The 15,630-nt window shown below is 44.5% G+C and overlaps 2 protein-coding genes across 2 annotated transcripts in view; one reads left to right on the top strand and one right to left on the bottom strand.

Moving 5' to 3' along the window:
• The window catches only part of GNAZ (G protein subunit alpha z), a 71,215-nt gene extending 63,229 nt beyond the window's left edge, over positions 1–7,986 (top strand). Inside the window, exon 3 of the mRNA XM_063315310.1 lies at positions 6,067–7,986. Within this exon, the coding sequence (XP_063171380.1) occupies positions 6,067–6,411 (345 nt within the window). The 3' untranslated portion in view covers positions 6,412–7,986. The remainder of the gene's footprint in view (positions 1–6,066) is intronic.
• The window catches only part of RSPH14 (radial spoke head 14 homolog), a 92,337-nt gene extending 76,939 nt beyond the window's left edge, over positions 1–15,398 (bottom strand). Inside the window, exons 1-3 of the mRNA XM_063315311.1 lie at positions 15,184–15,398; positions 12,631–12,733; positions 12,401–12,519 (exon numbers count right to left, since the gene is read on the bottom strand). Of these exons, the coding sequence (XP_063171381.1) occupies positions 12,401–12,519; positions 12,631–12,733; positions 15,184–15,382 (421 nt within the window). The 5' untranslated portion in view covers positions 15,383–15,398. The remainder of the gene's footprint in view (positions 1–12,400; positions 12,520–12,630; positions 12,734–15,183) is intronic.
• Positions 15,399–15,630: the final 232 nt, after the last annotated feature.

Raw genomic sequence — 15,630 nt, 5'->3', positions numbered from 1 at the left:
TCATCTCCTGGCTTGGGGTCGGGCATCATTAATATGTGGATAATAGCCAACTATACATCTCAATCCCAGACTGACCAGGCAGTGCTGTCAAGGCCCTGTCCAAGTATCTGGAGACTGTGGGGAACTGAAGGGAGAGGAATATGTTTAAACTCAACCCTGACATGACTGGGTGGTTCTGAGTTTTGGAGCCCTGGGGACTAGGGATGTGTCATCTCCAGACCCGAATGGGATTGAGCTTTCCCCTTTGGGACGGAGGCACAGCTTGGGAGGCTTCTGGGACTCACAGCCCCTGCCTGAGGAGCAGGTGGCAGCTGCATCAATCCATCTTGTGCTCAACTGCATCCTTATCTGGATTGGGAGGCCTTTCAGACAACCACTCGTGTTTGGTTACCTTACACCGAGACTACTGTAACGTGCTCTATGTGGGTCTGCGCTTGAAAACCACTGGGAAGCCGTAGCCGATCCAGAATGTGATGGCATGGCCCATCATTGGCATTCCTTGTCAGGCCCAGGCAACACGTTTGCTCTGTGAACTGCACTGGCTCCTGGGAGGCTTCTGGGTGCAGTTTCAGAGTGCTGGTCATCACCTGTGAAGCCCTTCATGGCACAGAGCCTGGTCATCTGAAGCAGCGGTCCCCAACCTTTTTGGCACCAGGGACCGGTTTTGTGGAAGACAATTTTTCCACGGACGGGGGGTTGGTGGGGGGGATGGCTTTCCTTGGATTCACACGGCACACGTGAGGCTCTAGGACCGGCACGGAAACCAGCAGGTTCAGGCGAGTTGCTCCAGCCTGGAAAGGGTTCGGATGAAGCTTCGTTCACTCGCCCCCCCCCCCCCGGCTGCACGGCCCGTTCCCAACAGGCCAGGGGCGGGCGGGCACTGGTCCGGGGGCTGGCGTGGGGCCCCTGCTCTGAAGGACGCCTGCCGCTTCCGCCTGCCCGATCCGATCAGGCCCCGCCCACCGAGCAGTGCCGCCTGGTGAGACCCGGGAGGCGCGCCTTGCCCCTCCCGGCAGGAAGCTGTACGCTGCCCAGGGTTGCTTGGAATTGGGTGAACGTGTACATTTAATTAATAAATGTATGCTTAAGAATGAAGGTTTATGAGACATAAGCAATTGTATTAGTTCTCTTGATGTGGTTCTGTGTTTTTGAAAACTTGTTTTATATAAAGAACAAGTCATCTTTAGGAAGGCAGAAGAACTAACAATCGCCACCTTCATAAGCTTTTTCTGTTTTGAACCTTCTTTTTAACTCAGTTTTTGATGTGTAATAAAACATAATTAGACCTGGCCACAGAGGCACTCTGATCCTGGTGCTCCCTGTTAGCCAGGGGGTCAAACAGGGCTGCCTCTGGGCCGTCTGTTCCCCTTCAGGCGATGAGGACTGCCCTTCAGGGCACGGGTGGGGGAAGTTTGGGACAGTGTTGTGAATTTGAACAATTGTTGATTAATTACTGCAAATCATTTTTTTACCCAGGAATTTTAGATTTTAAATGGTTTTCATACTAACTGTCCCGGAAACATTAATTTGCTGTTACTTGCTTTGTGTGCAGTTCCATTTCACAACTGCTAAGATTCCTTTAATTTGAGGGGGCAGTTATTAAGTCCTCTGCTTCGTGTCCCTGCACAGATGCTCTATTCATCAGTAGAAACTGTAAGTGGGGGAGACCGAGAGATTCCACAAAAGTGAGCGAGCATTTTGAGGCCCCTCCCTTGCACCCCTGCACCCATCTTAGAATTGTTTCCATAATGCGAACCAGCATTGTACTATTGTAAACCACTTGGAGTCCGGAAATGGAGCGGCATGTAAGCCAAGCAAGCAAAAGACTGAGGAAAGCTGAATGATACAGACAGCGCCTATTGTGACTTTCAAGACTAGCAAATAAGTAAATAAACAAATGTTGGCTAGAAAAGGATGGTGGCTGGACCACTGCTGTCTGATTCTGGAGCAAGAGTGGGGCGTATCTGTGGATTTCCTTCTGACAGGGATGGGGAAATTGATCAGGATATTGTAGAGGGTAGGGAAGGTGACCCAGGCAAAGGGGGCTGAAACTTTTTGAAGCCCTGAGGAACAAGGTAACATTTGAATGGGGACCAGGCAGACGCCCCCCCCGGTTCACCGGGGTGAAAGGAAGAGGGGGGAGGGGAGCACAATCGGGCTTGCACGGTTCTGTCACTAGAGCCAATCTCAGTGAAGGCCCTGCAGGTCTCCCTGTGGAGCTGGGTTCATGGTCTGGCCTACCCAGCTGGATTGGCAGATATTAGGGGAAGTGGTATTATCCCAATACCATTTTGTTTTCTTCTTGGTGTGCTAAGTTTAAAAGGAAAAAAACAACAACAACTAGAGAAAAATAAGTGATAAAGGAACAATAAGATCATATAATAAAATGAAATAAAATGCTTGGCAAAGTGCTCAGTGCATTTCAGAACATATGTGTTGTATTTTTAATTCCTTTCTTTCTGGAAGCAATAAGTATTCTTTATGAAAAAGGTAGAAATTTGCCCAAACACACTGGACATTTTTAACATTCTGTTTCATGCCTCTTAAGAGATTTCTTTTTCTACTGCTAAATTTAAAAAGAACAAAGAACTTGCTCTCTGTGGTGGATTTCAGTAACGCTGTTGGTTCTCAGGAAGGAGGGAGCCCATTCCAAGGAGGAGGGCAAGATGCAGCCCAGGAAGTGAACGCGGGAAAACGAAGAGGCTCAGGTTAGCCCCGCCCTGGAGCCTTCCCAGGTTATTTCCCCTGAGGTTAGGTAGAGTTGCTTTAGTCCGGCAAGATTCTGTCTACACGGTGTGAGCAAATAAAGAACTGACGGTTGGCTGGACTGATTCTCTGAAGTTCTTGGGCTGGGCCTGACACACTCACTTGACAGCTCACCTGCAAGACTTCTGGAACAACAGTGTTATGGAGGTCTGTGTGGGTGGTTGTGGCCAGTTTTAATTGATGCTCTGCTTGCTATTGTACCAGGCTCACATGGATCTGCCCCTCTTAAATTTTGCCCAGATAAAGCACTGCAAGATACAGTATCATGCTGTCTCCCTTAAACTACAGAACCTAGAGTTGGCAGTGGCTATCATGTCTGCTGCTCAGTACAGGAATCCAAAGAAAAACATCCCAGCCTAGGTCCAGCTACAAACAAGCTTATTGAGCAAAGATGCTGAATTAGAAGAAAAACAATGGCAGAATTTCCTGCGAGTTTGGGATGTTAGACATCCCTCCACCACATCCCATGAGCTTTCAAGTTGCAGCAAATTGCTGTATAAGGAATTTCAAATAGGGAATGCTAAATATATCCAAATTTTCACAACTGTTTCTTTCTGATACATGTGAGAGAAAATTAAAATTCACCGTAATATCAGGTTGAATCAAAAACAGTTCCTTTTCTGTAGGTGCTAATACTATGTGGAGACTTCACAGCCTGCCAAGAGAGAGAAAGGCGCTTTATGTGGGAGAAAAGGTCAAAGTGGATTGTGGCAAAATCGCCCTCATTCCCTCCCCAAGCAGGGCTGCCTTCTTGGCAGCTTCCCAAGAATTACTTTAAATTAAAAATGAGGCAGATCTCATCTTGGGAAGAGCATTCTTGATTTTGCAGAAATCGCAAGGATATGAAACCAGAAAGTGGACACGTTTTTGAGTTTGGTTTATTCATTCAAATTAGGGTAATCCTCCTATCCTTGTATATAACTATATCCAAATTAGAATCCTGAGCCATAATCAAATTAAAAAGAGAAAATGCTGATAAAATTTCTTAGCAACTACAGTAATGCAAAGTGTATACCAGAAACAAAAACAAATATTTTTATTGTCCTAAGGAGATCCATCTTTAGGCAACTTAAAAGCAACTTATTGTAAACTGCCCAGAGTCGCTCTTTGAGTGAGATGGGCGGTGACTAAATTTGAAATATAAATAATAAATAAATAAATAAGGGTTTATTTAAATAAATAAATCTTGTCATCTCATCTCATGCTTTGATCAGGTAATTTTCTTAACAGATTGTGGAAATGCTGTAGACATAATGTATCTTGTCTTCAGCAAAATACCCCGTAGATCATTAGCATTTTAGTTAAGTGTGGATTGGATGGTATGACAATTAAGTGGTTTCTCATCAAACTGGAAAGAGGTATTGAGTGCAATGCTACAATATTTTATTAATGACATGGATGAAGTGGAAGAAGGAATATTAATCAAATCTACAGGTGACACAAAGAAGAATTAATGGTTCCATCCCCATCCCATTCTGCTTATTTTAAGGTTGTGGGCAGAGCTTCTGTATAGTGCCAATACATTTTAGGCATTTTATTATTCTATTCTATTTTGAATTAACCCTTTTGGAGGAGGCCAAGTTGGGGAAGGGAAGTATTGTATTTGGCAGCACCTAAACGTCTGATGGGACTCCAGCTGAGCAGGCTAGTTTGCAGACTGTCTCTTTCTTTGGAAACAGAGGGTTTGGAATTCCAGGGAGAAAAAAGACAATGATGTACAGAGGACAGTTCCAATTTCCTTCCTTCCTTCCTTCCTTCCTTCCTTCCTTCCTTCCTTCCAACAGGCTTAGACTCAGCTCTAGCAGAACTGAGTGGTTATGGGTTTTAGGGACTCCTAGTTCTGAGTATTTTCCATAATTGGTTCTGAATGGGATTGTACTGCTCCAGATGGAACTGATCTGCAACTTGTGGGTCCTCCCAGATGCTTGGCTTCTGCTGGAAGAGCAGGTAGCAAGTGTGACTAGGAGGGTCTTTGCACAGCTACATCTTCTATGCCAACTGTACCACTCCTGGACCAGGAAGCCCTGCTCACAGTCACTCATGCCTTGGTCACTTCTTGTTTGGATTAGTGCAATGCACTAATTATGGGACTGCCATTGAAGATGTGGAAATTGCAGCTGGTCCAAAAGGTGGAAGTGGAGGTAGTTGTAGGTGTGCCTTGGCATGCCCATGTTACCCTGCCGCTTCATGAGCTGGACCGCCTCCCAGTCAGCTTCCAGGTGCAATTCAAGGTGCTGGTTGTCATCTATACAGCCTATAAGGTACAGAGCCAGTTTATCTGTGGGGCATTCTGGATTAAACAGTGTTGTTTGATGGAATCCAGGAAACATGACTTCTCTGTCGTGGTGTCTGCCCTGGGGAACAATATACCCCCCAAGATTTGGATGGCCCAAACTTCGATGGCCTTCCACAAGGCCTTCAGAACTTGGATTTTTCTCCAGGCATTGGACCAGGTAGTTAAGACAGCCTGTTTTTCAAGGGGTTGTGGAGGTGGAGGTAGTTGCTGCCCCAAGTGTGAAGCGGTTTATTTATTCATTCATTCATTCCATATTTTTAATTTGTTGTTTGCTGCCCAAGGTTATATGTCAGGTAGGCAGCCATATAAATTTAATTACATTTTTAAGACATGCAGATGCTGGTAGAAAAGTAGTGGGCAATATGTGGTCTATTGTGAGGAATAAGTGATTGCAAAAGAAGCAAAAATGTCTATAAGACCATGCTTCTGCCCACTTGGTGTATGAAAGCGAAAGCTGGGTATGTCAGGAGAAACAGAAATATATTGGATGTGGGACACTTAAGCGTGTGTCGTTAAACCAGAGGAGAAAGGGTCAAAATGAATGGGGGATATATGAAGATGGAGTGAATTCCAATATGAATGACCAGTCTGAAAGAAGTATTTTGAAATGATTTCATCATATAAAGAGAACGAATGAGGACTGAACTGCAAAACAAGCATATGAATGGGGAGTACATGGGTTGAAAGGAAGGGGAGACTGAGGAGGTTGGCTTGGAAAGAGTTTGTGGGAACCTCGAAAAGGAAAAGATGAGAAGTTTAAATACGTTTAAATAAGCCACGTATGGAAATGCTGAAAGCAAGAGTGGTTTATAGAGAGGTACAGAGGGAGAGAGTGAATGAGATTGGCTTAAATTAGATTTCCTGGTAATTCTTTTTCTCTTATTCTTAACTCCTCCCTTTAATTTCTCCTAACCCGAACCCTTTGTTCCACGATGCTGACGGACATCGCATGTTATGTATTGGGTGCCTGATGTTCTAGCTGACACTTACATCCTTTCTCACAGAGTCGAATGGCAGAGAGCCTTCGCCTTTTTGACTCCATTTGCAACAACAACTGGTTTATCAACACCTCCCTCATCCTTTTTCTGAATAAGAAGGATCTTCTGGCAGAAAAAATTCGCCGAATCCCGCTAACAGTCTGTTTTCCTGAGTACAAGGGCCAAAATACTTACGAAGAAGCAGCTGTCTATATTCAGCGCCAGTTTGAGGACTTGAATCGCAACAAGGAGACCAAGGAGATTTATTCACATTTCACTTGTGCTACTGATACCAGTAATATCCAGTTTGTGTTTGATGCGGTGACAGATGTCATCATTCAGAACAACCTCAAATATATTGGTCTTTGCTAAGGACCATCTGAGGAAATGAGTCTGGCTTTGTGTGGTGATGCAAAATAGGCAAATCCCTCCATTCACCATGGGAAAAAACAGGGCACACTTGGAAGATCCAGCTATGGAAGGGAGAAGCCTGAAGTATGTTCACAGATCCCTTCAGCTGCCTACACACGTTTTTGCAAAAAGAAATGTCTTGGCGTGTGCACACCTCCCTGCAAATGGTGAGCTTTTGAACTGTACTGAAAAATTTTCACCGGCCTACCCTCGCGGGCTCATTCCGTGTCATTTCCTTTCCTGCAGTGGTAGAACTACCTTGTTCTATCTGTGATGAGACAGATTGTCGTCTTTACTGTCCTAGAAACCGGGTTCCTGTTGGGAAGAATGCAGAGCTGGCACATGGGAAGGCAGGATGTGCTGTGACACCCTGCTCAGAGCATAGGCCAGAGAACAGTGTTTCTTGCCTACATCCTGGGACCAGCCTGCAGATCTCACACACACCCAGATCTTATATACCCAGTCACATTCCTTGCAGAACATGCTAAGCAAATACTAGGTACATGCATTGTCTTTATGTCATGGTGTATCACAAAATATTCTGCCTGTGGAAGGACCTGTTGTGGTAGAATGGTTCTGGGAGTTCTCACCTTAATCATTCAGATTTTCAAATCGTGCAGCAAGAAGTAAGAAATGAGTAGGATTGCTAAATTAAAGACCAGGCTAAGTCGTGGTCACTGTTCTACCAGTGAGGAATTTTATACATTGGAAGTTTTTCTTTTCAATCCTTTTTGGCCAAATAATTGTGTTCTTTCACACAAACTCTGTAACTTTAATGAGTGGTTGAATTTTTTTTTAAGTACAGATATAAGAGGTATATGGATTCTTTTTAAATTATTGTTTTGTGTCTGGATTCTGTGTGTGCCAATGGATAGACTTATTCTTTTGCTCCAAGAAAATTCCGAGAAGTACGGCAACATTTGCAACAGCCTTTCCACATACAGGAGCCAATGAAACTGTACAATAGAGCCTTTTAAGTCTTTTTTGGTGTTTATTTTTAAAATGTGCTGTAATTATTAGGTGAACAGATGAGTGATATGAACAATATTTAAATGTCTTGATATTTAAATTTTTAAAACTTAGTGGAATTAAAGAAATGGAAGTGATGCATTTTCCAGTTCTCTGTCATTGTGTTAAAATAATGCTGAATGGCCTCTTTCTCTGGCAAGTGTACAGTTAAGTTTACCAGAGAAGCTGTTGTGTCTTCACTGGAAAATCTCACCTGGGGCATGTGGCCAGCAGTCACGCATCTCATTCTCCCCTTTGTCCCTTGCAAAAAGCGTTCTTTCCCATTCCAGTGTAAGCTAAATGTGTAAATATGTATTCAAGAATTGTAAAGCACATACATGCACTCATGCTTTCTCTCTCTCTCACACACACACTCACACACACTTGCCTCCTTCTTCCTCCCTCTGTTTCCCAGTTGTATGAACCTTAGTGGGAATTCACAGCCAAGGGCTTTAAGAAAAACTTAGCAGAAACAATGAATGATGTTACAGGCTGTCCACTTTAAGAAAATAAATACTCTGAATGGTCCTAACTGGTCTGTGGTGTGCTCACTGTTGCTTTAAGGCTTCTGATTCCGCACGGCTGAGTTTCAGGGTTATTCCACGGAGGACAAAGCCAGTAGGAGAGTAGCAGGGGGTGCTCTGCTCAGAGGGAGCTGAAGCAGTTGCAGGGGATCAGCCACGGTTTGGGGCAGACTTATTCCCAGAATACAGCACCTTGCAGAAGGTGGCACCTGTGGCCAGCCCTGCTTGGCCAGGAGTATCATCCAAAGAAAGGGCCGTACACCTCAGGAATTCTGAGGAAGGAACGGTCACTGTAGAAACCAGTTACCAAGTACGTTCCCTGGGTGTTTGGGATTAGATGAGCAGTCCCCTGGTGGTGCTTTTAATCTATTTTGTCAATTTGCCACTTTGCACATTTGGGTTATTTTCAATGATGTGTGGTTTTGATTTCTTTTTTTCTTGTTTGCTTTTGTTGTATGCTGCCCAGAGTCACACTCTTTCAGTTGGGTATGAATCACACTGGGAAAAAATGCTGTAAAATGAGATTCTATGATGTATAATTTCAGTGGGGCTGGTATCTGAACTTGCAGGTCACGGTACAGCTTTGGCGAGGGAAGATACTCCCCTTCTGACCTGCCCCCCAGTGTGAGGACTTGTGGGTTGGTGCAAACCATGCAAGTGGCTGGAAGGAGAGAAAAACAAAGCTAACAGCAGGAAGCTTCTTGGCCTGCCTGAAACTCGTGGGATAAGTTTCAGAGTAAATTCAGGAGTGAAGTTTTTGTGACAGAGAGTTGTTGATCATATATAATCGTTTAAACCCGTTCTACAAGTTGCAGCAAATTCTAGGCTAGCTCCACAAAACAGGAGTAAAGATGTTAACCATAAATATTCCCATTTGCCTTTCTATCTTCATTACTTTTTACAGTGATGGCAGAATTAACACCAGAAAAAATTACAAGAATGCTAAATGTTGCAGAACTCCAAGCTAACTGTTTGTGTTTAAATATGTACTGAGGTATGGACATCTGTCAAGTAAGTTATCTTTTTTTCTTTCAGCTATTATTTTGCGCATTAGGCTGTTGCAATTCACAATTCAGGTAGGTATGTGGTGGTAGTAGTAGCTGTTAAAAAATTCTCTAGAGTTAAAAATCCTTAATTAAGTTCATTGTACAGTTTTCTTGAACAAATTAGCTGCTCTAATCTCAGTGCACTAAATCAGCAAGGAAATAGGATTTGGCTTCTCAAACAACAGCATGAAAAATGCAACATAATCAGCAATGATACTGTTGCCCAGAGAGAAACTAAGCCAGAAAATAGCAACTGCTCTAGCAGCTGAGACAGATCTGTGATTTTACTCTCTAATTATAAAAGGTATTATGGAAAAAATGCCAAAACTTTCAAGAACTTTTTGCAATCCATCACTCTGAACTAGTGAAAATTATAGATGGGATTTCAGAATACGTTAATCGCTCGGCAAGTAAAGCAGCCCAGGCAACATGGTGCTCACCAGCACCAGTGAACCCATGAACCATTCTGTTTGTGCTCTCTCGCTCTCTTTTTTTTTTTTTTTACAAATTTGTGTTACTTTAAAAGAAGCAAAGCACCAATCCTGAGCATCATCTTTACAAGGACGTCTTTCCCAGAATACCCACACACAGCCTCCATAAACCATTTAAACAATTAAAATGACACAGAGGACTTTCTTTGGAAGCCTGCCTACAGTAGAAAAGGTAAAAATCATCTGAGGAGGTAGGGAAAATTCCACCAGTTTGTCTCAAATTTTGATAAACAGGTGTTTTGCTGAGTAGCCATGCCCACCGGAGCAGCCATTTTGTGAATAAGACCTCTTTCCTATGGCAGCCAGTTTTTTAAGAGCATCTACAATGTACTGGATTTTTTATGTAGCCTGGAATAAAGCAGGCTGCACTTTAGGCCTCCAGTAAAAGCTGAAGGTTGTACATGAAAGTTTTAGTCAGATCCAGCAAGGCTACTCTTGAGTTCTTATAACTGTAGCCAAGCGCTTTCCTGAAAATGACTTGGACCAATGTCTGGGGCAGATTAGTCTTTTCCTCACTCTATTGGTCTTCCTGAGAGCATAGGAGTGCAACTTCCCAGTGGTCGCCTGGCAAATGGATGAGCATACAGTAATTGAGGGTGAGGGAACCTTCAGGGTTGACTGGTGAAGACCAAGAATGCTGAGGGTCTCTTGGAGGAAGGAGGGGATGCTGTAGAGCCCCATAAATTCGCTGCACTTTCAAGGGGAGAATTGATGCAGGCCATTATGCAGACAAAGCTGTACCAATCCCAAGTGCAGTGGGAGGCATCAGCAGGCTTGGAGAAGCCCTAAAGTTTGTGGGAGTATCAAAAGTCTAGACTAAATAAGCCCAGTAAGGAAACTCCCTTTTAAGACTGAAATATGCTTAGGGGCAAAGAATGCTGGCTGACTTGTGGGAGAAACTGGGGAGCAGGAGCACTGAGGGAAGATTTTTCATGTAGATCCCATTAATGGAAAAACCAGCAAGGACAAAAACAGACCAGTGAAGTATCCAGCAGCCAGCCAGATCAGAAATCCAGCACACCCTGGCCAGCATTAATAACGATGGAAGAACCGCCGAGGCTTCCCACACTGGGGTATTCAGAATGAGGGGTATTGTGCATTCCTACCAAATAGGTTCCAGGTGGGAACAGAATGCACAGGCTGGCCTCCCATAGACAGTGCCTGTCCAAGAGCATTCAGAAGACAACAGGTAAGCAACTGGAATCCTTTTTTTTCTGGTGCTACGTAAAAAAATTAAGCAGGGGCTGATCCAATATTTAGGTTAATGCTACACTGTAGGAATGATCAAGAAAACTTAAATGCTTTTTCTGAACTTAACTCTGCTTTGTACCTGGTTCCTGGTCTGGTAACCTGGGAAGGGGTTAGCGTTCCCAGAGCAGGTAACAGGGTTGGGCTAGTTTTCATTGGAGCTCCCTAACCCTAACAGTGGCCCAGATGGCCTCCCGAATGAATGAGCTATCAGGGAATTGTTCTTTAAGAAGACATTTGGAAGAACAATCTGTGATATTCTGACACCGTCAAGAGACAATTATACTTACAGATATATTAAATGTATTTCTTAAATAGTCATGATTTCAGATAACGCTTATTGTTATTGTATTAATTTTATTGTAAACCACCCAGAGTCCCTCTTTTGGGGGAGATAGGCAGTAACAAAATTTAAATAAATGAATGAATGAAGGATGGATGGATGGATGGATATAGTATTATTAGTATATAAAGCATTTTACATAGTAATAGATCCAAAAGCATGTAAATCTAAATAAATAATAGAGGCAAAAGGAAAAGAAAAGGAGGAAGAACAAGCAAGATGAACTACAGTTCAACTAACTGAAGTGGGAAAGGTAAGCAAATGCAATGGAGCACAGATGGCAGAGTCTGGGTTTTTGGAAGTATAACCCTAATAGGTAGCCTTAGACAAATTCAGTACTTCATACTTATTTCATACTGTAAGCCTGTAAAATAACCCTTTAGTACAGACAAAACTGTGAAGCTGAATTTTCACTCACATAATGGTAGAGAATAGCTTTTATCCTGAAGTCCACTGCATTCATTCCAAAATTTACCCCACAAAAACATGTGATGGATGGATCAACACACTTAAACGAGAGCGCTGCAAACCGGATCGCTTTGTCTTCAGCCTCAAGAAAGGGAAGGACTCTTACATGATGAATTTAAGGCTGGGATGTTGATACCCAAACTTTTACTCCCTTAGTATGGCCAGAAGCGCAAATATCGTAAGCACCCATTTGCTTAATATAATTCATACTTAGTGGTTAGGTTCATGCTTCAGGCTAACCACAGGTTTTGTTTAACCACAGGATAAACCAAAATTAGCTGATTCACACACCACACTAACAAAACAAAAGAAACCACATCAGGGACTACTGTGATTTGTGTCCCCAGACCCTAGTTCCACGGAACATGCAACTGTGCCCTTTTCATCAGGGATGGAGGTTGTTATCATTGCTTCACACTTGCTTCCATCCTGATAGCCTGTGTTCTCTTTTTTGCAGCTTTACACATTCAGTCTCATAAGCACTGAAGCACAACAGCCATATAATTAGCTCCAAATGCCTCAAGCAGGAAAGTCAAACTACAAGCTGCGGAGGAGGCAGATTCAGCAGGGTTTCTAAGCTGCAGTGCAAATCTCTCCCTCCTGCCCTAAAGAGATAGGAACCAGTAAGGAAATATCTTAATATCAAGATAGGTCCAAATGCTTGCTGTATGATTTTGCGTGTGACTTGCAGAAACGGCATCAGTGTAAATATTAGGGTGTGCACACATGCACACACACAAAATACAATCTGAAAGACTGCTGAGATCAAAGATTGAAGCAGTCAAGTCTCTGCATAATAATTAATCTGGTTTAATTCCTCACCTGTAGGTGTTTCTGATACTAGTTTCAATGCATAATGCATGTTCCACCGACAGATATCAACAGGATCATTCAAAAGCTGCGCCAGTGCTGGGATGGCTCCATGTTCTACAAAATTCATCCTAGAATTTGGAACACATTAAATACATCTTTCGAGAACCTGGAAAATATAGAGTAGAGTTGCTATAGTTTCCCCCACTACCCTTTAAATTGCATTTTTAAGAAATATCTACCTGCCAATGCTGTGTGTTGCCATTATATATAAGACCTCTGTAGTTTTTTGTCGCACAGTGCCATCTTCGTCTAGAAGCAGCTTTTTCAGATTATCTAGAAATCCTGAAAGAGAGAAATTTATTTATTTATTCAGTTTACACCTGCCTTTCAACAAAAGTAAAAATGAGAAAATAAAGAATATAAAGGAGCAATATAAAGGCACTCAGCAGAATTAAAAACGAACACCAAGCATTATGAAAGCAAGATATAAGAGGCTTTCTTAAGGGAAAGGATTACAAGGAGGGTGCCTGTAATGGCAGGGACACAAAATGTGGCCTCTATTAACTTATGGGCAGGCATATACGTGGACCAGGAGTATTTCCAGGACATGATTCCTGAGCTTTAAGGACACCAGAAGTTGGAAAGAGAATCAAGTTGCTAGACAGACCAAAAGCTGCAACAGTCAGCAAAATAAAAGCGTCATAAAGTCCAGCTGCATTCTAAATGCAAGTTGCTAAAACAGCAGAAATCAATGAAGTTTCTATTAAAAAGGGACAAAACCAACCATACTGCCACATCCCTCCCACACAAGTCCTCTTTATGTCCTTCTCACATTAATGACTGAAAGAACTTTTCCAAGGCCAGATTAATCAGTGACAGAAATTACTTACATACAGTTAGTTCATATAGCTTGTGTTTATTTCCAATATAGGAACTAAAGAATAGGATTGAGCAAAGCCAGACTTTATTTTTATTTATTTATTTTATATCCCGCCTTTATTATTTTTATAAATAACTCAAGGCAGGGAACATAGCTAATACTCCTTCCTCCTCCTATTTTCCCCACAACAACCCTGTGAGGTAAGCTCGGCTGAGAGGGAGCGACTGGCCCAAGGTCACCCAGCCGGCTTTCATGCCTCAGGCGGGACTAGAACTCAGTCTCCTGGTTTCTAGCCCATTGCCTTAACCACTAGACCTAACTGGCTTTATATGGGTTTCCATACCAAATTATATTAGAAGATTTGTTTTTTCCAGTTTCAGCTTATGTACGTACTGAACCATTACTATTTCTAAGCCATGGTTTATGGCTTAATAATTTTTAATTCAGTTTTAAGTTTAATTTTTTAAAAAATTTCTGCTATGCCATTACAGGTATATGTGACCCTACTCAGATCAGGATCTACTAGAAGGTTTCTGACAGATGACCATCCAGCTTCTGAAGATTTCCAACAAAGGAGAATTCATATGGCAGCCTGTAATGGGCTGTAAGAATAACATTGAGAAACAGGAGAAAGAGCCACAACCAAGACAATGGTCAGATAAGGGAATCTGAGTCCATAGCAGACATGTAATTTGAGAAAACGTTGACTTGACCCCTCCGTACTAGCTTTTTAGTAGGGGGGGGGAGGCGCTTTCAGACGTGCAAGATTCTGTTACTGTAACCCTATAACAAGAGAAGTTTCAGTATTCATAACTTTGGTTTCCAAGTCTGGTCTATGACATAGCCTGATCCACTGGCTGTCAGCTCACGCGGTCAGAAAATTCCTCCTGATGTCTAACCTGAACCTCCTTCCTTGTACTTTCAACCCCTTGGTCCTGGTCCTATCCTCTGGGGGCATGGATAGTGTGACAACCTCCAGCTCTCTGAAGACAGCGATTACATCTCCCCCTGGTCAATTCCTTGGCAGGCTAAACACTCAGGGCCTTCAACCGTTCTTTGTAGGGCTTCCTGGGATTTGCTCCTGTCACCCTTTTTTTTGAAATGGGTGTCTAGAACTGGACTCGGTACTCCAAATCTCATCTGACCAGAGCAGAATAGGACGGACTCTGCGTATTTTGATGGATCACAAGGTGAACGTGAGCCAACAGTGTGCTGTAGCTTCAAAAACGGCGATTGCAGTCCCAAACTTCATTGGCAGAAATTTAGAGATCAAGAGGAGTTGTAGTTCCTCCCTCTTGGGCCAGACGGCACTGAGTACATTGTGCCCCACTCTGGACCCCGCATTTTGGGAAGGGCCCTGACAAAGCGGAGGGTGTCCACCCTGGAAGGGAAAACAACGGTGGCCGGGTTGGAAGAGCTGGGTATACAGTATTTCGCCTGGAGGTGAAAGGGCAGGCAGACACAACCGCAGCCTTCCAAACTGCTCGGAGCTGCTCTAGAGGGATTCGAACAAGGAGCTTAACTTGCAAGGAAGCAGATTTCAGTTGAAGGACAGGAAAACTGTCCCAGCAGGAACAGCTGTTCAGCAATGGAACACAGAGGGGCTCGGGAGGCAGCGGGCATCTGCTGCAGGAGGGAACAGCTGTACGAGGCTGGGCTAGAAGATCTTCCAGGGACAGTTTCACACTCTAAAATCCTGGCGATCCCTCGAGGGTCACTTTAAGAGGGGTGGACTTCAACTCCCAGAATTCCTCAACCAGCACGCCGGGCCGAGGAACTCTGGGAGTTGAAGTCCACGCCTCGCAGCGGCTTAGGCGAGAAACACGGGGCTGGACGGTCGCTGGGCGCCCAGCCCCTCTTCCGCCCTTCCGTCGCCGGGCCGCGCGGGGGAGACGAGGGCCCCGCCGCTCACCCAGGTCGATGGCTTGGTAAACGTTCTCCGGGTCGTGCACCAGGTCGCAGAGCGCCATGAGGGCCCGCTGCCGCGTCAGCAGCTCGGGGTCCTGCAGCTCCTCGTTGAGCTTGGGGAGGCCTCGGCGGCCGAAGGCCACGGGCGCCTTGGTGGGGTCGATGTCGGGGGGCAGCTTGGCGGAGATCCGCGGGTGCGCCATGTCGGCCGGGATCCAAGCCGAGCCGCTCGCGCCGGGTTGCCAGGCGACAGGGACGCCGGGCCGCGTGGGCCGCCGGGCGGGAGAGGCGGGGCGTCCGCGCGTGCGCTCGCGCTGGCTCCGGGGGCGGGGCCTCCCTGCGGAGTGGCCGAGCGCTCGCCCGAGCAGCTTCGGAAGGATTCGGCGTTCCCCGTCGCTGTGCCTCGCACAGACCCCCCGATCTGGGCCGCGTCTTTGCAAGTTTGTCCCGC

Source organism: Candoia aspera, chromosome 15 (genome assembly GCF_035149785.1).
Source record: "Candoia aspera isolate rCanAsp1 chromosome 15, rCanAsp1.hap2, whole genome shotgun sequence".
Lineage (NCBI taxonomy): Eukaryota > Metazoa > Chordata > Lepidosauria > Squamata > Boidae > Candoia > Candoia aspera.
The sequence above is the reverse complement of the archived record's forward strand: the minus strand, read 5'-3'. Positions and strand labels throughout refer to the sequence as shown.